Raw genomic sequence first — 25,976 nt, forward strand, 5'->3', positions numbered from 1 at the left:
CCCACATAGCCCACACCTACCCAAAATTGCGTTTTTACTATAATTTCTTCATTTCTACACTGATTCACTTCAAATTGATACTGAACTTCTCCTATGACAATATGGTCAATCTCAACTATGCATGGCCCCATTACCAACCCTGGGGCGCCCCTGGGTCAAACATTCGGTGTGGGAATACGCGTCGGCCTCTGCAGCACCATTTCTAGTTAATTTTGTAAAAGGTAATTAAATGTTACTTCATTGATTCCACAGTTTTGCAAAAGATAACATCACTTTGGAATTTCATATACGTAAATATTCTTGTAAGTTGATGACCATGTTTTAGTATTACTGATTGTGTAACTATTATTTTATGTGCAAATACATGATGTGAAGCGTTTTGTATCTCCACACAATACCACACACCTTTTTATATATGTACTAAATATATATACTAAAGTTATTTACATGCTTCTGCTAGCGGCTTACCCAAGAAAGACAATGACTTCTTTAGCGTAAGAATTCCCGGGTACATTTCAGTAAATTTTCCGTACCAGGTGTACATTTTAGTATACTTAAGAGTACCCCAGGTACATTTAAGTAGTACCCGAACCAACAATGAGCAGTACTAAGTGTCTTAAGGGTGATCTTAAGAACGCTCCCACTTAAGGGATCAATACAGAAACCTCCCAGTTACTAAGCAGACACCATATCCACTATTCCGCAGCCACCGAACCAGCTTTAAATTTTTGCGGCTAGAAAACACACAAAATGATAAGATGCTAGATCTTATAGCTAGGAACATGTTACTCGTTTGAAGATTGAATTTTTTGGATGCATTACTTTATTTTTGAAACAATAATATTATTCTGAACACAATAATGTAAAACATTATTTACGCAGTGTAAGAGAGTGATTGCAGATATGCAAACATAATGGTCGAATGCAGCCGCTTGATATTTATCACAACAAAATTATTTAGCGAAGTAACGGTAACTCTTCAATTGTAAACAAATCTTTAGAGACGAAATAAACAACTTTAAAACGCGACAAGTTATGATTGACATCTAGATCTATTTAATTGAATGTAAGTTATTTTAAAAGCACAATTGATTCAGGAGCATACTCTTGTTTATTGACGTTTTAATCCCAATAAAATAGCACACAACTTCACAAGCGCAACGTTGACGGACTTTTCTCCCCTTGGACGTTTCTCCCCTGGCCCTGGTCTTTTCTCCCCCCAACCCCCTTTTTTTATTAACTGTATATTTAGGTAGGATGAAGTATGTGATTGAAGAATGGTTAATGAAGGAGCAATTTAGTTATACCAATACATGTTGGTGTTGTTATTGCATAAGATCGCGGTGGTGTAGTGGATGAGGTGTCCGCCTAGCGATCGGGAGTTCGTGGGTTCGCTTCCCACTCTGGGAGCGTTCTCATTATCTCCTCCATAGACACCTAGTACTGGTTCTTCCCAGGAAACGGATTCGATAATGTCCCTCTGCCTATAATACTCGAAAGAGCGGTTGGCAGTATACAGAGATAGAGATAGATAGCATAATCAGTGAGTAGTGTTATTTTTAGTTAAATTTCTTTGTAAGTCTATAAGACTATGAAAGAAATAGTAAATATAGCAACATATTATTTTAAGTTCTGTTTTAGTTTATAAGTTTATCTAATTAAATAAGAATTGATTGTTAATCATTCTTGAATATTTATGAAATTATCAAAATATGTTGTTTTTCACACTTCCTTAATCTGTTTATAAGTACTTCAGACTGATTGAAATGTTTGATGTTCAGTGATTAAAGACACAATTTAATTTAATTATCACATTTATGAGTGATCTGGAACATTGTTGGTTGATTTATTCTTTATTTAAATTATTATTTCATACTAAAAATATTATTTAAAACAAAAAAATGTCTTGGCACAGATATAACTTCTGAAATTATATTATTGTAACAATTTTAACACATTCATAGTTTTTTTGATTCATTTTAATAATATTTAATACAAAAAAATATATTTAAACTTACATTAAATGTTTTACAAAACTAAAAATTGTTTTTGATGTATACCATGATAATTTATTATGAAAAAAATGATAATTTGAAATAAAATAAAATAAATTAATTAGTAATTGTGTTGTGTTTCTGTTTCTGTTTAATGATCAGTTAAAAATGGGCTAAGATGTTGATTGGCACATTCTTTCAAATAAACAAGGATGACACATTCCAAATGATGACACATTCCACCCATGTTATTTAGCAAGACTTTTTCACAAGAATGTCTCAGGGATTCACACCTGACTATTTCCACATCCTGTCCATATCCTGCCCAGTCCCAGTCATTAAACAAGTTAGTTTTGATTTGACTTTAATTTCTTCATGATCATTTTGAAATATATATTTTACAATTTCGAAATATTTATTTAAAATTCAAAAATTAATATTCAATATTCACAATTTGGGTTGCTACACATTTCAATCACACACTTATTGTAGCAATTTATTTCAATTTGCTATCATTTATTGTGAGATCTAAATCTTAAGCAGTTTAAATTGAATAATTTAGTAACTTTTTAAATTTTGTACATTAAATTAATACGTGGGCATTAGTAAATAAAAAGGAGCTTAGAATATGTTTAAAATAATTGTACATACTTAATTCAAATTAATAAATTGATTTATTTTGAAATATAATTTTTAGTTTCTTTATTGTTAATAATTTGTAAGTATTGGCTAATAAGTGTAACTGTTCAAAAATAAAAATATGCTTAAGTCCTCAAGTGGATTTTTTTCAGAAATGCAAATAAGACCAAGTTTTTTTTACATTTGAGTCTGGTTATGTAGTATCAATTTTATCTAAATATTATAAAAAAAGATACAACATAAAAATACTCAATTTCAAATAAATGCAAAGACTGTTTAAATAAATTTAATATTATAATGTTGAAATGACATAAACACACTCAATCCATTTCATTGACAAATAATGAAAATGAAGCAATGATAAACTTCCTTTCTCTATTGATGAGCTTGATTGAACACTGAATTAATTCAATCAGTGACTAATCAAGTACTCAATTTCAAATAAATGCAAAGACTGTTTAAATAAATTTAATATTATCATGTTGAAATGACATAAACACACTCAATCCATTTTATTGACAAATAATGAAAATGATAAACTTCCTTTCTCTATTGATGAGCTTGATTGAACACTGAATTAATTCAATCAGTGACTAATCAAGTATATCAATAGAGGTGTTAAAAGTAGCAGATTAATTCCCCACAGTATAAAATATACTGGGAGGAGAAAAGACTAGGGTATTAGGAGGAGAAAAGACTAGGGGGAGAAATGTCCAAGGGGGAGAAATGACCAGGGGAAGAAAAGAGCGTTCACCATTGTGGCTGTAAATTGTTTTGTTGGTAGCCAGATAGGTATTTCTTGAACGATTAAAGCTTTAATGAGTATGATATTTCCCTTTTTAGTCGTGGTAATTTTCATAACGATTTAACATCACAAATATCTTATAAATATATGACCATGAATCATTATAAACATAATTTTAACATTTGGTCTTATATTTTTTGCTTTATTTAAATATTTATTGTCCGTAAACATCAATTATAATCAACTGTGTTTTAGCCCACAGGATGAATATTGATCTGTGTGGGAGAATACGACCCAGTCTGAAGGCTGAGGGGGCAGAGAATCTGAACATTGATGGACAGCGACTGTCTGCCAGCGCCAGGGGGCCGTACCTCAAGTAAGTTACAAAAAAATAATGGATATGTGGAACTCCCTACCTCAGAAAGTGATAGACTGTAAAACTGTTATATCATTCGAGAAAAATTTAGACAAGTAGAGCCTGTACTTGGTGGGGAAGCTGATGGAACTGCTTGTCCCAAACCTGCTCAGTCTGGCAATCGCTGCAATTCTTGTTCTGACATCAGCAGTACTGGTACCATCCTTGGACAGGGTTGCACCCAAGCACTTCAAGCTGGTCACTTCTACAAGCTTCTCGCCTTTCATGGTGATTTCTGTGCTGGTGTTGGCCATGCTGTTCACCATGATCTTTGACTTCTCCGTGCTGACCATCATCCTGTATGTCCTTGCTCTTTCATACAGTCTGTTGATGAGATCTTGAAGTTCACTGCTGGTGCCACCCATGAGGTCGCTGCAATATTCACCCCATCTGTTAAGGACTGTGGCACTCTCGGCAAGGAGATTCTCGCCCGTGTCTGATATAACACTGACCTCGGGCTGACTGGTCTTTGTGAGAGTATTGAGGGTGCTGTAGGCCTTCTTACTGCTGCCTGCGGTCATCTCTTTGTCAAATCAAACCATTTGCAAACTGTGCATCTACATAGGCCAGATCAAGGTTGGCACTTTCCATCTTAATTGGATTCACAAAGGACTTGATTGGAAAAAAAATCATACAACAAGAGAGTGTTCACGCCAACTAGGCTGTGCAGAATGAACATTCAAATGCAGGATACAATTTTACAAACACATTTTAGCTTCTTACTCACATATTGGAGAATTGTTTTAGCTTAATACTCCTCATATATTTCCAGTTTTAAGACCCTGCACAGACAAGATGCCACGAACACTGATCTGTTCCGGAGCTCAGTCGATGACTTGCTCGACTACTTCCTGTCTGGTTTCAATGTGGCTCTGTTTGTGATGGGAGAAAGCGGTTCAGGAAAAACATACGCTCTTTCTGGGGAAGGTACCACTCGCGCAGGAATCGTCCCCATGATATTTGATACGCTGTTCACACGGTTACATGCAGGTGAGATTTATGCGATAATAATGTTGTAAATGAAATGTGCATATTAATAAAATGTATAAAATGTTATTATTCATTAAAATAAGCTCACACCTGCAAGCCCTGCAATGGTTAATTTTGTTCTCTGTTTTATACCAGATCAGGCAGACTTGTATAATTTTCATAATATACTGTTATAATTCTGGCTTTCTTGTTAATTGTTCAGCGACTGATTTGCATGGCTAATTAGGGCATTTTTGTTTAAATTAAGTAATGACCAAGTTTATTAAGTTCCTTGTACAAATTTACAAAAGATTGATATAAGATTTATTATATTTATTCACCAACTGTAACGAAATACTACCGTTGTATTAACATCATCATTTTGTTGTTTCTTATTCATCAATCTATTGCACAAAATCAGATTCTAAAATATATTTCCTTAATTGTTTTATAACAATAACTAACTATAAAATGCCATCTTTCATGGCCAACTATAACTGAATAATAAAATACCACAAATACATTGTTTCAGACAGTTACGTGGCGGACAGTTCCCACGTGAAGCGACAAAACCCCAGCGTTACCATGGAAATGTTTGAAGTGTACAACGAACTGATTAGGGACCTCCTTCAGGTCCCGGGCAGGAGCAGCCCCTTGTTGGAGCTAGGGGACAAAGCTGAGAAGGGCACTTATGTCAAGGTACAGTTGTTGTTGTTATTGTAATTTAGCACTCCAGCACTCATAGCACTCCGCCAACTTTTGACAGCAAATCAACCTGAAACATGTTGAATCAGCCAATTAACTTTAATGATTACATTTAATATTTTACCACAATACTTTTTCTCATTTTAACCTCTTCCTGTGGTTAGGGGGGTGGGTGGAGCAATGCATTGACTGGTGCATACGAATAAGAGATATAGAAATCCGCATCAGCAGCCTGTCGATGGGCAATGTTTAATGCTCATTCAAAATAAAGATTAATAAACATCCACACATTGCTTTTATCATTTTAATTTTTATGCCCCCCTTCGAAGAAGAGGGGGTATATTGCTTTGCTCATGTCGGTCTGTCGGTCGGTCTGTCGGTCCGTCCACCAGGTGGTTGTCAGACGATAACTCAAGAACGCTTGGGCCTAGGATCATGAAACTTCATAGGTACATTGATCATGACTCGCAGATGACCCCTATTGATTTTGAGGTCACTAGGTCAAAGGTCAAGGTCACGGTGGCAAGAAATAGTAAAATGGTTTTTGAATGATAACTCAAGAACACATACGCCTAGGATCATGAAACTTCATGGGTAGATTGATCATGACTTGCAGATGACCCCTATTGATTTTGAGTTCACTAGGTCAAAGGTCAAGGTCACGATGCCCGAAATAGTAAAATGGTTTCCGAATGATAACTGAAGAACGCTTATTCCTAGGATCATGAAACTTGATAGGTAGAATGATCATGACTCGCAGATGACCCCTATTGATTTTCAGGTCACTAGGTCAAAGGTCAAGGTCACGGTGACCCAAAATAGTAAAATGGTGTCCGGATGATAACTCAAGAATGCTTATGGCTAGGATCATGAAACTTCATAGGTACATTGATCATGACTGGCAGATTACCCCTATTGATTTTCAGGTCACTAGGTCAAGGTCAAGGTCACAGTGACCCGAAATAGTAAAATCGTTTTCGGATGATAACTCAAGAACGCATACGCCTAGGATCATGAAACTTCATAGGTAGATTGATCATGACTTGCAGATGACCCCTATTGATTTTGAGGTCACAAGGTCAAAGGTCAAGGTCACGGTGACCCGAAATAGTAAAATGATTTTCGGATGATAACTCAAGAACGCTTTTGCCTAGGATCATGACACTTCATAGGTACATTGATCGTGACCCGCAGATGACCCCTATTGATTTTCAGGTCACTAGGTCAAAGGTCAAGGTCACAGTGACAAAAATTGTATTCACACAATGGCTGCCACTACAACGGACAGTCCATATGGGGGCATGCATGTTTTACAAACAGACCTTGTTAACATCTCTTTGCGCATCGTGGCAAATGGACTTTGTTTTTGCCAGAAAATGACAAATAACCAAATTTAATATGGCTACATTAAAAATGTCTACTCCCTGCAAGTGGAAAGTGCTTTAAGTTTCTACGATCTTTTGAAGTATTTACTATAATTTAGCCAACTGTATATATAGTACGACAAAGGCCGAGCGCTGTTTATTTAGGTGGGTGGGGAACAACAACAATGCTTGGGAATCGATCAACGTGGGGTTAAAGCTTAAACATTTCAAGCTTTTCATGCTAGCACAACTCAATATCTAATTTACGACTTACCTGTTCCTTATTTGAAATAGTAGAACTTTGCTATAAAATGTTGTAATTGCTTAAATTGTGAAGAGCTGTATTTGAAAATGTCTGGAAACATTTTCGCCGCCTGTTTGAAATCCCGCACGTCTGCGCTTGCGCGAGCAAACATATTCTTAAAATAAATTCTAAGAGCTGTTACTTTGTGTACGTGCGATGATAATCGGTAGATGAGTTACCTTCCATAAATTTGAAATAGAAAAGTAAGTAATTTTCGTTTTATACCAGTTGTATTTATAATTGATTATGAATATACAGTATCTGCAAATACCGACTGAAAAACCGACGTCATTCTGACTACTTGTTCTGACGTCTAACTTACGTCAGGGTAGGACGTCGGGTTTTGGGTCGCAATCGTCGCGACGAGAATCCGACGGTAAATTGACGTCTACCCGACGTCATGTGTTTGCTGGGCAGGGTGCCAACTGTCGGCGTATGCAAAAAAAGACTGGGTGCTGATTGACCGGGTGCCGTTTGTCCTACAATCAAGAAGTGTATAGGCCATTCTTTCACAAGTTGTTAGAGATACACATTATATTATGAACACATTCAAGCTGTGAATCTCAAACATCGTTATTGAGATAATTGACCCATTTGAAAGATATTTTGTAGTTAGAATTAATCAAGATGGTAATATAACGAATAATTTATAATGGGGATTATTATTGAAGGATAAAATAGACCAAAATATAATAATATAAATTTACATTTATCAAACAAGCATAATAAAAAGCAATAAACACATTGTTGATGAAAAAAGACATTCAACAATAAAACAGGCATATGATAAATAACACTCACATTGTTGACATGAAAACTAATGCAGATGAATAAAAGATCAAACAAACATATGATAAAAAGCACTAATCACATTGTTGATGGAAAAAAACACTAATGCATAAAAAGGCGTGAGTATGAAGGAATGAACAACACCGTTCCCTAAAGACACACAATGATAGTCAAATGCTGTAACCGATGGCCTGCAGGAACACGTGGATGGTCTTCTCTCCATTGCTGTACTGTTGGCACAAAGTCAATAGCCTAGTCTGGTGTGTTGTTCTGGTCATCCTCTTCGGTTTGGATGGCTGCTGTCCTCTCGCATGTCGAATAACATCTGCTTCCACCATTGCTGCATCACCTATACACTTGATGGCTGTTATAAAAAAGAATATATAAATGATAAATATTATTTTGACACTTGTACGAGAGAAAAAAATAAAATAAAAATATTAAACAATTCTTGTTTAACTTCTTGAATAATTAGCAATTTCTGTAAATATTGTTACGACTCGGGGTCTTTCCTTTTATCCAAGAAGACGAAAGAACGGTATTGCATAACAGTTTATAGCTTAAAACATACAACATTTTTATTGAACAGAAAAGTACAACAGCATATTAACTAAATAACGGCTGAGAGATGAGCAATGTTTTCATTTATGTTCCCTATATTACCTAGTAATCTATGTTAAAGTTAGAGTGTTAAAATAAGGCATCATGGTTGATATATCAGCATATAAATCATGAATATAAATAATACTTCAGTCTTTAAAAATGAAAATCTCTTTACTTTACTACACAAACTTCGAGTTAAAGAAATGTACGTGTTATTTTATAGCTCAAACGTTAAAGTACATTAATGCTAACCATCTTATCAGAAATCCGCCTTTTAAATAAATTAAAGGATATTTTCGTCAGTTTTAGAATTTTGATTGTTCTTTGGCCGAAAAAGAGCCTTACTTATATACTTAAGGGTGGCCGAAGGCCGAGGCTGGTGGCCGATGGACGAAACAAGTGGCCGATGGCCGTGGCTGAAAATACAGAGAATGAGCACTTAATGTGCCGAAAATATGACGTCACGGCCTATTATGACATCATCAAACACGCAACTACTTGAATAATCATGTTAAGAATGGAATTTTACGTGTAAAAAGTAAGTAAACACTAACATAAACATGGATTGTGTACATCTTGAGTGAAATTAGTGTTATTCTTAAGGAATTTAAACAACAAAAGACTGTGGCAATACAAAAATAGACTGGTTACTTTTCCTTAACGGCTTAAGGCCAATGTAAAAACATGTTTTGTTATGTAAATTGGATACATGCAAATAAAATGTTTTGAATGGGAATTGGAGCGACAGGCCATCCTGGCGTTCATGAACAGACATGGCCTGTCGTGGCAATTCAGGGGCACCAAATAGGTACGACTTAAACTAGTTTAAACAGGTAAGTGAACATTACATATTTAACTAAACACGATAATGCTGGGGCATTACACTTCCACCCACTCAGCATGGCAAAGCTACTGCTGCCATATATATTAACATGTCATACAATCCCCTAAGTAACTATTGCGAGTAAAACATTTAACACTTAACGCAGAAAATTTAAACAAACAACTATTTAAACTTTCCCAATGTTAATGTTTAAAAGTTCACTATTTAAAACGTCACTTTGCACGCACACATACACATAAACACATGGTCACTGGTATATCATAATGTATGTCTAAAATTGCCATAACAGTTTTTAAAATTATCTTCGTCATTGCTGAAGTCTTGCGCTCAGGGTTGGTTACGCTCTCTTCACTTTCCGCAAAACGCTGTTCAAGGTCGATCAATTCTCGCCGCTGCTTGCTGCTTGTACTCCAACATGACGACTGCTCTCACGCCCTGGCCTTTACATCTAGCTTCCTCTCAATGTGTCTGACCTCTTCAAGCACCTTTCGCTCAGTCCTGACTGCAGCCCTCAGATGCTCTTCCATGGTTCCCAGCATCCTATTGAGTAGGTCTTTTGCCCTTGACGGCAAATCCGCCTGAGTTCCCTGCTGAACTCACCGAGACCCAGGCCTGTCCACGAAGGTCCCCGAAAAAATTACACATGTCCGAAACATTCGGAAAAACATTGACGTGCTCGTCCAGCAGGGGAGTGGATAACGTCGATATTTCTCAGGTGTCATCTTCAAGGCGGGTTTAAGGATTGAAGCTTGGGGCAAGGTCAATTCAGGTAGGAATAGACGCGCTTTGGAGGACGTGTGCAATGTAGACTGTAAAGCTGAAGGCATTGTCACAGAAGGAGCTGAAAAGGAGAGGGACTCTGATGACAATGGCACCTCAGTTTCCAAAGCCAACAGATCCAAGCTGGGAAAGTTACTCGGCATAGTGGGCGAGAATGGAGACATGTATCTATCAGGTTGCAGGGGGCACTGTGTTGCCGCGCTAGCGCTGTCCAAGGTCGCTCTCGACAATGTACGTGTTGGACCGCTTGGTGCTAATGTAGACTCTGGCAGTGGAAGGCTTGTTCTTCTAACCGTACCAAAAGCTTCTGTAGTTCGATGAACCACCGGCGTGGCCACAGCAAACCCGGAATCAATGGTGCAAAATGACGACTTGTCCAAGTAATCTTCCTGGGGCCCAAGCCTACAAAGGGTAAGCTGATCAACAGGCTGTGCGGTTGACATCGACTGGCTTAAACCAGTGGTTCGTCCGAACACTACCATCGACTGAACCGTCAACGGCACCCAGGCAGCAGGAACGCGGCCCCAAGGATGGTTTACCGTTGTCAGAGTTACTGGCGCAACCATTCGCATTGGCTGGTAAATCAGTTGCTTAGGTAAGGTCATGGTTGTTGTAATCGACATAAACGTGCCGGTGGGCGGTCACTGCGATACCACCTGCATGGATGATACGCTTGGTGACACTTGCACGTGTTGTTCACCTGGCCAAAAAAGTCTGTTCTGTTCTTGATGGAAGAGCAGGTCCTGCGTTATTGTTAAGGTTTTCCTCCTGATTGAACTATGCGTCATTAGCTGAGTCATTTATGGTCCTCAGCAAGGTCTCACTCTCTTCGTGGGAAAGCCGGTATGTGATCACGAATGACGTGGGAAACGATTCAGTTCTTACGTCCATAACAAGGACATCTTCGACACCGGTAGACCCATCGATCCAGTGGCTGAGTCTTGTCCTTAAATAGCAACCGAACATCCATGTACAACTGTTCTCAACTGCAACCATGATGCCTATATGTGTGTGCGTCTTTTAATGTTAAAGTGAACGAAGGTGAACATGCCGGCTAAACGTTTTTGAGCTCGCAATACCCAGTTTGGCGGCTCACGACCCGAGTAAGGCTTAATTTTATTATGGTGTACGACGCGTTTTAAGCCATCTACATTGATTTGTAACTCAAAGTTTATAGGCGAATGTCTTTTCACGATCAAGTATGGACCGTCATATGCTCTTTCCAGCTTTGGTCACACACCAACCGAACGCCTCTCATGAAGGCACCACACCAGATCACCGCCTTGATACTGGTGGAAATGCATTCTTGCATTGTATATCTCCTTACTCGAGTTTGCAGTATTATGAAGGTGCTTACGTGTGACCTCGTGTGCCAGCTTGAGCCTTAAACTCAATAGCGCTGCGTAGTCTGTGGGACTTACTGTTTCGCTAGGTACTGAACTCGTGCTACCAAATATTACTGTTTCGCTAGGTACTGAACTCGTCCTACCAAATATTACCTCAGACAGCATACGTACTTCTCTACCAAGAACCAGCATGTTGGGCTTGAGGCAAGTTGACTCCTATGCACCTGCCAGGCGGCCAAGGTTTTCGTCCCAGGCGCCTTGCTCTCCTGCCAGGAAGGCACGAGCCATACGCATAAATGTTCGCATAAATCTCTCTACTTGGCCGTTGCCTTGTGGGTGGCAGGCACTTGTACGCGTTTTCCTTATTTGCAAAAGAGCGCAAACTTCCTTCAAAACTCTACTTTCAAACGCCGCACCCAGGTCGGAGTGGATGGACAATGGGGCGCCCCACCTTGAGAAAACGTGATTCAATAGTTGGTTTGCACATTCCTTGGCGGTCTGAGTGGCAACCGGTATGACCTTAACGTACTTGAAGAAAATGTCCGTTGCTACTAAGATATACTGAGCACAGCGTTACATCATCGAAATGGCCCTGTAAAATCAATAGCCACTATATCCCAGGGAGCACCAGCCTTTAAATGTCCCAGGGGAGCCTTCGGCGTCTTTGTTGGCTTCTTATCAGACTGGCATTTGTCGCAGCCAAGGACATGAAGCCTGACATCGACTTTTGCCTCATACCAGTAAAAACTCTGACCTATAAGGGCCTTAGTCCTTTTGATGCCAAAATGAATGGCTGGCAATGCATTATGCACAAGTAGCAACACCTCTTCCCGTAAGCTTGAGGGGACAATAAGCCGAAGTCAGTCTTGAGTACCATCCACACTTTTGTACTGCTTATAAAGCACGTTCTCCTTTATGCGGAGGGTATCCCATATGACCCAATAGTGACGAGTTTTCGGACTCCTAGTTTGCATCTCGTCGCTAGACAGTTTTACGCCGTCACGGATTGCAACGTAAATGACGCTGATACCTGGGTCATGTAGCTGCAATTTTGCCATATGCTCAGGTGTGTACAAACGAAGCCAAGGCGGGTCCTGTGTTTTAGGTGACGTTTCAGCAGAGGAGCCGGCTTTAACCTGGGTAACTGTCCTGACAGGGGTCAGATCTTGGGGCACTTCCGATTGAACTGTCTCCCGATTCACTGAAGATCCAAATTTATCCGGGAATTTACCTGGTCACACCAGTTCCATGCACTCCGCCAGCCGCCGACATTTACGACAGGGGCCACATTTGAGGGGTTCGGTGGTGTCCACCTAGCTGCACGTGTGATCTCAGCATCTTGCTTCAGAGCAACATCAGCCGCCTCCGGATTGGGAACCCTTACCTTACAAGTAACGGCTTTATTGATATCTACCAAGGTCGCGCCCATCATGAGATGATACCTGTCTTTAAAGCCATCTGTTGCTTCTATTATGTACTCAGCTCGGCTATCATCGTCATCGCTTTCTCTGAGACCTATGAAAACATCAACCAAAACCTCAGACTTGGCGGGTACGGTGACGTCTTCTGCGACTATGACCTTTCTGTAACAAGACTCAACTGCCTTCTTAAAGCACGGTATTTCTACCCCACCAAGGACAACAACACCCTTACTTAACAGTAAGTCGGCTGGACCATGTTCACCGCCCACTAGGACGTTGTTTCCCAGCAGAGCCTCGTCCTTTATCTCGGCAACTACAGCATCACACTGCAGCTCCACGTTGCCCAAGCAAAGATTTAACCGTGCAGTTCTCCAGTCACGGATGTTTGAGCCCCCAGCTACCATCAACAGAGTGCTCCCCTTCAACAGGTCTCTTGCATTCCGGTATTTGGCTGTAAACGCTATGTGCAGTTATCGTCCTTGATGAGCCTGTGTCAGCCGTGAAGGCTATCGGCACCCCTTCAACGGAACCCCGCAAGTACACCCCGTTACCCAACTTAAGGTCAAAATCACTATGCCCAAGTTTTGGCATCTTGTCACTGTACTGATTATCTGATTGGCCCTCATTTCCTGTGACTAACTTGTCTAAATGGACCTCTCCTCGGGCACACGAGAAGGTCCCTGCCCGTTTAAATGCTTCACTTTGTCCTGGCCCTTAGTTGGATATCGCTGTTTCTCCTCGATCCCATTCCTGGATGGACATTCTCGAGCGTAATGACCCTTGTTATGACATTTATAACACTCCACGTTCAGTCTTACCCCTTTTCTAAACGGGCCAGTTGCTTCTCTATCCTCTTGCTTCTTCAACCGGGCCAGTATCTGGTTTAGTACCTCGTGCTGATCACCTTTAGGATGCTCGCTCCCTGATGCGTTCATTCTTCGATTTGGGACATCCATGCATTTAATTGGTTTGCTTTCCGGCACTCTGTTTACCTGTTCCACCTGTTCATAAGTGCCGTCGTCCACTGAATGTCTGGCGTGAGACTTGTTAGGACGGTCCTGCTTACACTCGTTCTCTACCTGAATTAGGTTCACTACCTGAAACACTGCCTCCTCTAGATCTGTGGGTTCTTTGTGATATTCGACTTCGAACCTAACGTCTGAATCAAGCAATCCATCCAAGAACTTCCTTACCAAATCTGCGTTTCGAATCCCACTAGCACGATCTGGGTTTGCCTTATCATATAAACGCTTCAGTTCAGCTGCATATTCTTCCAGTCTCTCATCGTTCGTCCACCTGTAGCGTGACGCGATAACGTCAAATTTGGCTGACCACACCGCCAAGTTTTCCTTACCTGTGAAGGGGGGGATTTTCATTTGGCTCAAACCCCTTGTCGCACTATGCATTCCCCTCGAAGCGGAAGTCGAATGCATGTTCTCATTCTGCACTGCGGCCGGCAGCTGGGTGTGCACGTGGTTATCCTCTACTGAGATTCACCCTCGGGCAAGGTATTGGTCGCCCCTTGCCCCAGATACTTCATCTGCAATTAGTTCTCTAATGGGATTACCCACCTCTACGCGTCCAATCATCGGGGATGCTCCTGGGGTCTGACGCCACGCCTCCTTACACTGTGTTTCCGAGATGGAGACACACCACATATGTTCAGCAGCATTAGTGAGATTCCTATCCATCAGCGCAGGACCACGTGTCACTTTGTCCCTTCTTCTGTTCTGCTCCTCCCATGGGTTATATCCTGTGTTACATACCTCCGCGTGCATGCCTGGTTCCCGCCCGTCACACGAGTAGTTGGGCCTGTTGTCCATACCATTGTTGAACTCACCATATCTACTGCGGTCGCCTGAAGCGGGGTTTAAGGCATGACTTGTCCACCCTTGCCCCTTTATTAGTCTCCCCGCTGGTCTACCTGGTTCATTTAATATCAAGCGGTCATGCCCTTGCGCAGTATCACCTACACTGCTCTCAAAAGCCTGTCTAGCCAGAGCATTGTCATTTATGTCCGGAAGTACGTGCCGATCACACCTACCCACCGATGTTTCAGTTGAAACAAGCCCATTCTGAAATAACCCAACACCCTTGTTAGCTGTTCAATGTCCCGAGAAATCCCTTCAATTTTCACTACCATATGCAACGATGACAAATGGGAACGACTTCCGGTAGCACTACTAGCCCGAGAGGAGTGGTCGGATATGGCATCGACGGTTTCAAGAGACTGGTCCCTTTCGTACGGGCTTTTGAACGAGATAACCCCCTCACTATCGACTTGTTGCAAAGTTGCCATAGTATCGTTATATAATACCGAATGTGTTCAAAATCGCAAAAACAAAAGTCTCTTCGGAAATATAAGTTCTATCACTGGATCTGTTATGAAAACAGATCCTGCCGACAACGCCAAAAATTATGTTACGACTCGGGTCTTTCCTTTTATCCAAGAAGACGAAAGAACGGTATTGCATAACAGTTTATTGCTTAAAACGTATAACATTTTATTGAACAGAAAAGTTCAACAGCATATTAACGAAATAACCGCTGAGAGATGAGCATTGTTTTCATTTATGTTCCCTATATTACCTAGTAATCTATGTAAAAGTTAGAATGTTAACATAAGGCATCATGGTTGATATATCAGCATATAAATCATGAACATAAATAATACTTCAGTCTTTAAAAATGAAAATCTCTTTACTTTACTACACAAACTTCGAGTTAAAGAAATGTACGTGTTATTTTAAAGCTCAAATGTTAAAGTAAATTAAATAAAACTTTTAATGCTAACCATCTTATCAGAAATCTGCCTTTTAAATAAATTAAATGATATTTCGTCAGTTTTAGAATTTTGAATGTTCTTTGGCCGAAAAAGAGCCTTACTTATATACTTAAGGGTGGCCGAAGGCTGGTGGCCGATGGCCAAAACAAGTGGCCGATTGCTGTGGCCGAAAATGCAGAGAATAAGCGCTTAATGTGCCAAAAATATGACGTCACGGCCTATTATGACATCATCAAACAAGCGTCTACTTGAATAATCATGTTAAGAATGGAATTTTACGTGTAAAAAGTATATAAACACTTACATAAACATGGATTGTGTACATCTTGAGTAAAATTAGTGTTATTCTTAAGGAATTTTAACAACAAATGACTGTGGCAATACAAAAATAGACTGGTTACTTTTCCTTCAGAACTGCCTTAAGGACAATGTAAAAACATGTTTTGTAATGAAAAAATGGATACATGCAAATAAAGTGTTTTGAATGGGAATTGGAGCGACATCCTGGCATTCATGAACAGATATGGCCTGTCGTGGCAATTCAGGGTCGGTCTGTCTGTCGGTCCGTATTAAGTGACTCCGCTCTCTAATTCAAGTAGTTTTCATCCGATCTTCACCAAACTTGGTCAAGATTTGTATCTACATGATGTCTAGGCCAAGTTCGAACATGGGCCTTGCAGGGTCAAAAACTAGGTCATGGGGTCACTTAGTGCGTTTTAAACATTCAGCATGTTGTCCGCTCTCTAATTCAAGTAGTTTTCATCTGATCCTCACCAAACTTGGTCAGAAGTTGTATCTAAATGATCTTAAGGCCAAGTTCAAACATGGGCCTTGCCGGGTCAAAAACTAGGTCACGGGGTCACTTAGTGCGTTTTAAACATTCAGCATGTTGTCCGCTCTCTAATTCAAGTAGTTTTCATCCGATCTTCACCAAACTTGGTCAGAAGTTGTATCTAGATGATCTTAAGGCCAAGTTCGAACATGGGCTTTGCTGGGTCAAAAACTAGGTCACGGGGTCACTTGGTGCGTTTTTTAACATTTAGCATGGTGTCCTCTCTCTTATTCAAGTAATTTCATCCGATCTTCACCAAACTTGGTCAGAAGTTTTATCTAGATGATCTGAAGGCCAAGTTCGAACATGGGCCATGCCAGATCAAAAACTAGGTCACAGGGTCACTTAGTACGTTTTACAAATTGAGCATGGTGTCCGCTCTCTATTTCAAGTAAATTAAATCTGATCTTCACCACACTTGGTCAGAAGTTGTAACTAAATGATGTGTAGGTCAAGTTCGAACATGGGCTATGCCGGGTCAAAAACTAGGTCACGGGGTCACTGAGTGTGTTTAAAACCTCACCATGTTGTCCGCTCTCTAATTCAAGTAGTTTTTATCCTAATCTTCACCTAAATTGGTCAGAAGTTGTATCTTGATAATGTCTAGGGCAAGTTTGAATATGGGTCATGCCGGGTCAAAAACAAGGTCACGGGGTCACTTAGTGCGTTTAAAACATCACAATGTTGTCAGCTCTCTAATTCAAGTAGTTTTCATCCAATCTTCACCAAACTTGGTCAGAAGTTGTATCTAGATGATGTCTAGGCCAAGTTTGAATATGGGTCATGCCGGGTCAAAAACTAGGTCATGGGGTATCTTAGTGCGTTTTAAACCTAACCATGTTGTCCGCTCTCTAATTCAAGTAGTTTTCATCCAATCCTCACCAAACTTGGTCACAAGTTTTATCTAAATGATCTTTAAGACAAGTTTGAACATGGGCGATTCCGGGCCTAAAACTAGGTCACGGGGTCACTTAGTGCGTTTTTTAACTTTCAGCATGGTGTCCGCTCTCTAATTCAAGTAGTTTACATCCGATCTTCACCAAACTTGGTCAGAAGTTTTATGGAGATGATCTTAAGGCCAAGTTAGAACATGGGCCTTTCTGGAACAAAAAACTAGGTCAAGGGGTCACTTAGTGCGTTTTAAAAATTGAGCATGGTGTCCGCTGTTTTTTGTGAAGACGACATGCAAAATATTATGTGTCAATGCGGCATGTGGGGGTATTCGTCACGTCTGTGACAAAGCTCTAGTTTTAACAGGTAAGTGAACATTACATATTAAACTAAACACAATAATGCTGGGGCATTACAATATTACATGAAATATCGATATTGAAAATCAAATATGTACAATAAATACAATTTTCGTACCTGTGTAGAGTGCATGACGGGTTTGCATGGCCAACCAGCTTGCTGAAACCGTTGCAGGCTGGAATCTCTGCCCTGTCATTCAGAACTTCATTCCATTGTCATGATCACCATTCTGAAAATAAAAGCAAATGTTAATTAAACATGTATTGTCATTTTATGTTATTAGACTGCCTTTTTGTAACATATCAAAGCTTAATATAAAAACGGTGTTTAGTAGAATATAATGATTTGCATTTGTTTAAACTGTTTCCCTATGGAATTAATTATTGAAAATAAAACAATATTAAAAAATCGTCAAACCTGTATGTTCCCTTTACGAAAGTCGAGTCGAAGTACTCAATCAAGCTCTCAAGACCGTCTGGGATGGACTTTTAAATTTTGCATACACATGAATTCATTATGGTCGGGTGTTTGTTCCGCTATGGAAGGGGGTTTATTCCGCATATGCAAAACTAGCGAGGGTGTTTCTTCCGCGTATGAACAATGTGAAAGGGGGTTTCTTCTGCTATGCTGTTTTTAGGGAAGGGTGTTTCTTCAGGAGGGGGTTTCTTCCATACACCTGTCTCATAATATCAGCCCTTATGATTGGTTGCTAATGTTTGTTACTATTGGCATGTTCTTTCTATAAAAAGTTTCTTAATGGAAAAACTAAACTCTTGTTCATGTTTCTCTTAAATAACTATTTTTTTTGTTTTCACAAATAAGCAGCTTGAACAACATTTGATAAACCTACTAATAAACCAAAAACAAACCACAATTATGTGTAATCATAATATCGGCCTGGAATAAACATTACCTTCTTTCAAATGAAAACTGGAAATCACGAGAAAGATTGTTGTAATAGTGATTAATAAACAGCAAATAAAGTAAAACTTCTAAAAAATGGAAAAACATTTACTGTCCAGCACTTCTTGAGGGGTTTTCATCAAAGGCACGATACAATGGGGAGGGCGGATACTATGAGAATAAGGGATTGTTAATTTCTACAACAACTAGAACCATTACCACATTGCCACTGTTTTCTACAACAACTAGAACCATTACCACGTTGCCACTGTTTTCTACAACAACTAGAACCATTACCACGATGCCACTGGGATAAATCTTTCTTGAATTTATTTTTTTTATGAAAAAACTCATAAGTGGAGACCATAACTTAAATAAATGTTTGGAGCTTTAAGATCTTGACTTATAAATGGGATTTTACTGTACAACCTCATTTGTAGTGAATTTAACAATGTTATTATATCCATAAATTTGAAAGCAAGTGATTTTTTTCACTAGGTTAACGCTGAATTGAATTTTGAGTGAAAATAGTCTTCAGCAAACTCTGAGGCATATTGAGCCAAATGGACAAATGGACAACTACTATTTAAGCTTGTTTTATTGTTTTAAAGAAATTTTTGCACACTTTCAATACCAAAAAAAAAGAAAAAGAAGCTATTCTAGCTAAATCTTACTTAAGACTTAAGTGTATTCGAGACATCAAGGCCCTTTCAAATTCAAACTCGAAACAAATCAAATTAGCCTTTTTTCTATTGGCTAAAATTCTGCTTTCCCAAATAATTGTTGTTTGTTCGTTCTATTTATAGAACTCTGCGGCAATCTCAGTGAAGGATTCCCAGTCGGGGTCGGCCACGTTTCGTCAGGGCCTCTCAAGACGTACTGAACGAACCACCGACTATGGTCCCGCACAAAATAATGCTGCAACAGTTCTTCATATTGACCTTCAAATGGTTGGTGCTTTTTGTACTTTTAAGAGTTATTTTATTAATGCAATGATTGGTATTTTTCTTGAACACTGTTTATACTGTATGATGTATATTAAGTCAACTGATTGGTTAAACACAAGAATGACAACAATGCTTTCATTATGTTTGTCCCAGTAAGAGAGATAAAGTTAATTTTTTTTTTGGCTCAAATGTTTGCTAAATAGTTCCATGCTACTCACTTTAGTTCTCTTTATCCCGGACTGGGTCAGTGTTCACTAATTATTTTCCGAGACCAAATTTACATACAAAAATCATTTGTAAAATACTTATTCTATTTTATCCCTTGCTATTCCTTGTTTTCTTTGTACAAATATTTATAGTTTTGCTCTCTTAATTAGTTAATTTGTGGGACAAAAGGACTTGACAACAATAAATGGATTGAAAAAGGCCTGAAATATGTTTTGTATAGCTTTTTTAGCCTTTTATTTGACATCTTTTGTTTGACTGACCAATCAGGGACTTTCATTGTAAGTTATTTTGGTGAAATTACGTTGTTTTGTCAAGTGACTTTACTTGATGTAATAAAAAATCTAGTTTGATCATGACATATCACGTAAGTATTAATTTTCTTTTGCAAATTTGCAATCATATGATAAAAAAATCTTACACCCTTTGTAATTTCATGCCACAAATTATTTAAGTTGTCCAATAAATCATTCAGTACGTTCACAAAACAAAAGTCTCAGTTTTGAACTTAATTTCTGAAATTGTTTACTTAAATATTGTATGAAATGACAACTCATGTCAGATCATATATACCTTGAAAAAAGCACCGTCCACGATACATAATTTCACCTTTGTTATTATAAGTCTTAAGCTATCTTTACTTAGTATTTTAAAAAGTGACCTGAATTGGTACCTTACATATTTTAGTATAAGTCCATCCTTTATTTTCAAGTCTAAGAATGAAGAAGAGGGGGTATATTGTTTTGCTGGATGTTGGTCAGTCTGTCTGTAGGTAAACTAGTTAGTTTTCGATCAATAACTAGTCAACAGATTGACCGATTGGCTTGATACTTTACATGTGCATTGGTCTTGGACATTAGATGACCCATATCAAAATTGGGGTCACTATATAAGGTCAAAGGTCAAGGTCACTCTTACTATAAGTGTGAAAATTGTTTCAGATCAATAACTCATCAATGGATTGACTGATTGGCTTGATATTTCACATGTTTATTGGCCTTGGAAAGAAGACGACCCCTATCAAAATTGGGGTCATAAGGTAAAAGGTCAAGGTCACTGTCTCAATAAGTGTGAAAATCGTTTCTGATCAATAACTCGTCAACCAATGGACGTATTTGCTAGATACTTTCCATGCGAATTGGCCTTGGACAGTAGATGACTCCTATTGAATTTGGAGTCACTAGGTCAAAGGTCAAGGTCACTGTCGCAATAAGTGTGAAAATAGTTTCTGATCAATAACACGTCAAGGCATTGACCAATCGGCTTGATACATGTGCATTGGCCTTAGAAAGTAGATGACCCCTATTGAAATCTGGGTCACTAGTTCAAAGCCCTCTATGGGGGGGGGGGTTAATTATGTCTCCAACCGCAATACTCTTGTATTTCTTTATCATGTCAGATTTTACTTGTTTCATTTCATCAGATGGCTTTGTATGGTCAAACAAATCAGATTTTTTAAAGGCCATCACTCAACAATACTAAGTGTAACTTGCAGCCTGTTCAGGTATTATGCTGTTTGCTGCTCATCAGTGTCTTAGGGTTGGAAATGAAACCTTTAAAACTTGAATCTAGTAAGAAAGGTCTTTAAATAATTTAAACTTTGTTAGGGACCACAAATGCGTTGAAATACCAATCTACATGTAAGTGGTAAGGAGTTAATGAGAGTTGATCCAAAGAAAAAATATTGGAAATAAAGAGCAGATACAAGCTGTCGCTTACAATTTTAGATCTTTCGTTGATCATAGCACATCAATAACTGTAGTGATTAGGGTGATTTTCAAAATTCAGGGGCTTCAATATTGTGCCAATGTGATTGATGTGTTCTAAGCCTTGCTCATGAGTGAACTCTAAACTGGTTAGTTATGCATTTATGCACCGGAAGGATGGCATGTAGTTTATGAACTGTCCGTCAGTCCGTCTGTCCTTTCAAAAACTTTGCCCATAACTTTTGCAATATTGAAGATAGCAACTTGATATTTGGCATGCATGTGTTTCTCATGGAGCTGCACATTTTGAGTTGTGAATTAGTTAGTTAGTTTTATTTGTGTATACATGTCAAGCATTTTACAGTTCAATATAGTCAATGCATTACAATATCGTAACATGTTAAGTACAAATACAAATACTACGATATAGCTAACATTGTAACTTCAAGTGTAAATGGTGCCTTTTATCACAGATCTAACTAATATAACGACATGATGTATACACAGGATAACCCGTAAAGCCTAGACATGTAAACATGAATACGCTTATTTCCAACGGGGTCCCTGGATTTTGTCAAACAGGTCTTATAAGTGACTATAAATATATAGTTTGTTTCAGTTCTTAAGATAAAAACGACATGATCTTACAAATTACTTCTTTACATATTAAAAAAGTGAGACTTTCAAACGTTGACATGATAATACACAGACTCATACAAATTAGCATACAAATAAGCAATTTCATAAACTGAAACAAATCTAAAAGTAAAAATACATGGAATTCTCGTCTTCCTTCATTTCATTTAATAGATGTTTGTTAACAAGTTTCTAAAAAATAAATTTCGATTTGATGGACTTTATATTATCAGGTAATGAATTCCAATCCTTAATACCATCGTAGTAAAATAAAGAACTAGTAAAGCCATCAATTTGAGGTACATAAAAATTTAATCTTGATCTATTCTCATATTGATGGACATCTGTACATTTGACAAAATTGTCTTTCATATAGCTCGGGCATTTATTGTAGAAAATCTTATGGATATGGTTAAGTCGAAGTTGCTTGTATCTTTGCTCAATGTTCAATAAACCAAGATCTTCAAAATTCGATACACCAAGTGATGTTCTACTATGGGAGTTGTTAAAAAACGAACCATTTTATTTTGGACTATTTGTAGCTTGTGCTTGAGCTGTTTCGTGAGCCCACAATACCACGAAGAGGATGCATAATCTAAATGACATTGTATTAAAGAATTACATAAACTTCTTCTAAGACTTTTATTTAAGAAAGCACTTTGTCTATATAATAATTTAAGTCTGGAGTTAACCTTTTTGACGATATTATTTACTATAGAAGTACCAGACAAATCAGCATCCAAAATCGAACCAAGATATTTTACATGCGTCTGAGATTTTATAACAAGATCATTACATTGTATATTAAAATTGTCCACCTTAGTGAGTTTATGTTTATGAAAGGTCAAGGTCATCCTTCAAGGTCAAAGGTGTATGGCTTCAAAGCGGCGCAGTAGGGGGCATTGTGTTTCTGACAAACACAATCCTTGTTTAAAGCATAAAATGATTTAAGAATTTTTTTTTGTTACAAAAGCCAACGGTATTCTGAAACTTTCTTAGAATTTTAAATTTTAAATAAGAATAAACTTAGAACAATTGTTAAAAGAAGACCCTAGAAAAAACCATTTCTAAGTGAAAATTTTTAAGAATTAGAAAATTCTATGTGAAATATCTTTCTGAGAAATTTTCAGAATACCGCCCAGATCTTCAATTTTGAAAAAAAATGCTTTAAAGGGGAACATATTAGGTATTTTCCCTTAAATATAGACATGTTTTAAAACATTTCATTTCTTGGTAAATATTTATCTAGTACATTTAATTATGTTAGATTGATGAAATCAATAAGAAATAATGTATGCAATGCCAAATAATATGTTATTAATTACTAACATCTTATGTCGGATTTGATACGTACAAAAAACACTTACATGATTAAGAATTCATTTTTACTTATCATGTTTGTCCCAAGTATTTGCCCTCTTAATGAATACATACACATTTTGGAAGTGAACAAATACAAAAACAAGCATGTCTTATATGTCAGTCTACAGTAAAATTTGTATTCTTGGACATAACAACAAAAGCTGCATTTAAATCTGCATTGTTTTGAGAAAATACTGGCTAGACTTAGCTCCCTGTAGTAATCTGTATCATGTAACAATGGTTCTCATATTTGGTTGCTAAGGTTTGTTACTATGGCTTGATTGGTCATTGTCAGCTCGGGTACTACTTACATGTACCCTGGGTACATGTAAGTATATTTACAAAAATATGTACCCCGGGTACAGTAAATATACTAAAATGTACCAGGCCGATGTTAGACTCTACTCGAGTTTTATTTCCGCCCAAAATCCGATGTCGTAAAACGGGATACCGATAACCGTAATTAAGAAACAAACTTCTATTTAAAAAATAACTGCATCAACATGCTTTTTGAGTATGAGTTTTGATAATATAGAGGCCATTTAACAAAAAATGGACATATACATATGAACATAATTAATAAAAAAAAAAAAATAGCCGATAATGACGATTAAGCGCTTAAATTCCTGGTAACCTTTTAGTATATTTACCGTATCCAGGGTACATGTAAGTATACTTAAGTGTACCCGGGTACATGTAAGTAGTACCCGAGCCGACAATGACCAATCGAGCGTTACTCTTCACATGTGCTTGATCTAAAAATAGTATCTAAATGGAAAAATGAAACTCTTGGTCATGTTGTTGAGTTTTTAAAATATGTTAACACTTTATTTAAAAATAAGTACCAAATAAAACATTTGATAATTAAGCTACTATTAATCCATAAACAAACTAATATAAATATGTGTTATGCAATTTAAAAATCTTTGCACCACCCTTGCATAAACATAACCTACTTTCCAATGAACACCGGATTGAATCATTACAATGATCATCGTAATAGTTATGGATAACCATAAAAAAATTAAAACTTCTAAAAATTGAAAAACATCTTACCAGCACTTCTTGAGGGGGGCCAATACTATGAAAACAAGCAAATTCGTTGAATTGATATCCCCCTCCAATATGCTTCTGGACACAAAAGTGTTATATTTGACACTCAAAAAAGCATTTTTCAAGATACAAAGGGACATAACTCCGTTATTTACAGATGGTGTACAATGCCATTTGGCGTGCATCATCCTCTTATTCATATATATACTCATACCAAGTTTCAAATCCGCCAAAGCACTTCCAAGATATGGCTCCGGACGGATGGACGGACAGAAAGACGGACGGACAACGCCAAAACAATATCCCTCCGCCTATGGCGGAGGATAATAAGGGATAAGTCTCTCATCAAAAGTTTGAATGTGTACAGTGGTACTTCATGTCTAAGCATTATTAAAAGATAATTCATTTTGTTGAAAAATATTATGAACAAGCAAATTCGTTGAATTGATATCCCCCGCCAATATGCTTCTGGACACAAAAGGGTTATATTTGACACTCAAAAAAGCATTTTATCAAGATACAAAGGACCATAATGCCCTTATTAACAGATGGTGTACAATGCCATTTGGCATGCATCATCCGCTTATTGATATACATACCCATACCAAGTTTCAATGAATTCCGCCAAAGCACTTCCAAGATATGGCTCCGGACACACACAAAAAGCATTTTTGCAAGATACAAAGGGCCATCACTCCATTATTAACAGATGGTGTGCAATGCCATTTGGCGTGCATCATTCTCTTATCCATATATATACTCATACCAAGTTTCAATGAAATCCGCCAAGCACCTCTAAGATATGGCTCCAGACGGACTGACGGAAAGACGGACGGAAGGACGGACGTACAACGCCAAAACAATATCCCTCCGCCTATGGCGGGGGATAATTAGCCGCCAATATGCCGTTTCAGCATTTGCACCGTAACTTTGAAAACAGGGTTATGTAAGTCCAGTATATATGTCATATTGCTGACAACCATATGTACAATTTATTTTGAAAAAAAAAAAAATCTAATAAATTATTTTTTATTGTCAAATAAATGTTATTTTATAAAACAAAATAAATTTTTTAAAGGTCTTACAAAATTTTCTTCAGTACGTCACACTTCCTTGTTCCTTTTTTAAAATTTGTTTGCAGTATTGTATTGATCCATTAACTCTCTTTTGTTTTAGTATCAATAGAATTACTATTTCCCTCAGTTCTGATTGTTTCTTCATTGTATCTAGTTTACACACTGGAATACACATGAATTTATGTATTTTTAGTCGGAACTCGTATTGTATCTCTTAATTATTATAATTTGTAAAACTATCAATGTGTTGGACTGATAAGAGAATTAAAGGTTCTTACTGTA

At 37.9% G+C, this 25,976-nt stretch overlaps 1 protein-coding gene and 1 long non-coding RNA gene across 4 annotated transcripts in view; one reads left to right on the top strand and one right to left on the bottom strand.

Moving 5' to 3' along the window:
- Positions 1-932: 932 nt before the first annotated feature.
- LOC127874132 (coiled-coil domain-containing protein 78-like) overlaps positions 933-25,976 on the top strand; it is a 52,782-nt gene continuing 27,738 nt past the window's right edge. For 2 of the 3 annotated variants that reach the window (XM_052418306.1, XM_052418308.1), the window contains exons 1-5: positions 933-1,066; positions 3,634-3,754; positions 4,566-4,783; positions 5,295-5,461; positions 19,496-19,639. In XM_052418306.1, the coding sequence (XP_052274266.1) occupies positions 3,642-3,754; positions 4,566-4,783; positions 5,295-5,461; positions 19,496-19,639 (642 nt within the window). In that variant the 5' untranslated portion in view covers positions 933-1,066; positions 3,634-3,641. Of the gene's footprint in view, positions 1,067-3,173; positions 3,426-3,633; positions 3,755-4,565; positions 4,784-5,294; positions 5,462-19,495; positions 19,640-25,976 lie in introns of those variants that run through there. The other variant, XM_052418307.1, reaches the window with a different exon arrangement.
- Positions 5,399-25,832, bottom strand: LOC127874144 (uncharacterized). The gene is made up of 3 exons (XR_008046651.1): positions 25,704-25,832; positions 7,458-7,614; positions 5,399-5,537 (listed from the first exon to the last, which is right to left on the bottom strand). It is a non-coding gene; the product is annotated as an uncharacterized LOC127874144 (long non-coding RNA).

This window comes from Dreissena polymorpha, chromosome 3, assembly GCF_020536995.1.
Source record: "Dreissena polymorpha isolate Duluth1 chromosome 3, UMN_Dpol_1.0, whole genome shotgun sequence".
Classification (NCBI taxonomy): domain Eukaryota; kingdom Metazoa; phylum Mollusca; class Bivalvia; order Myida; family Dreissenidae; genus Dreissena; species Dreissena polymorpha.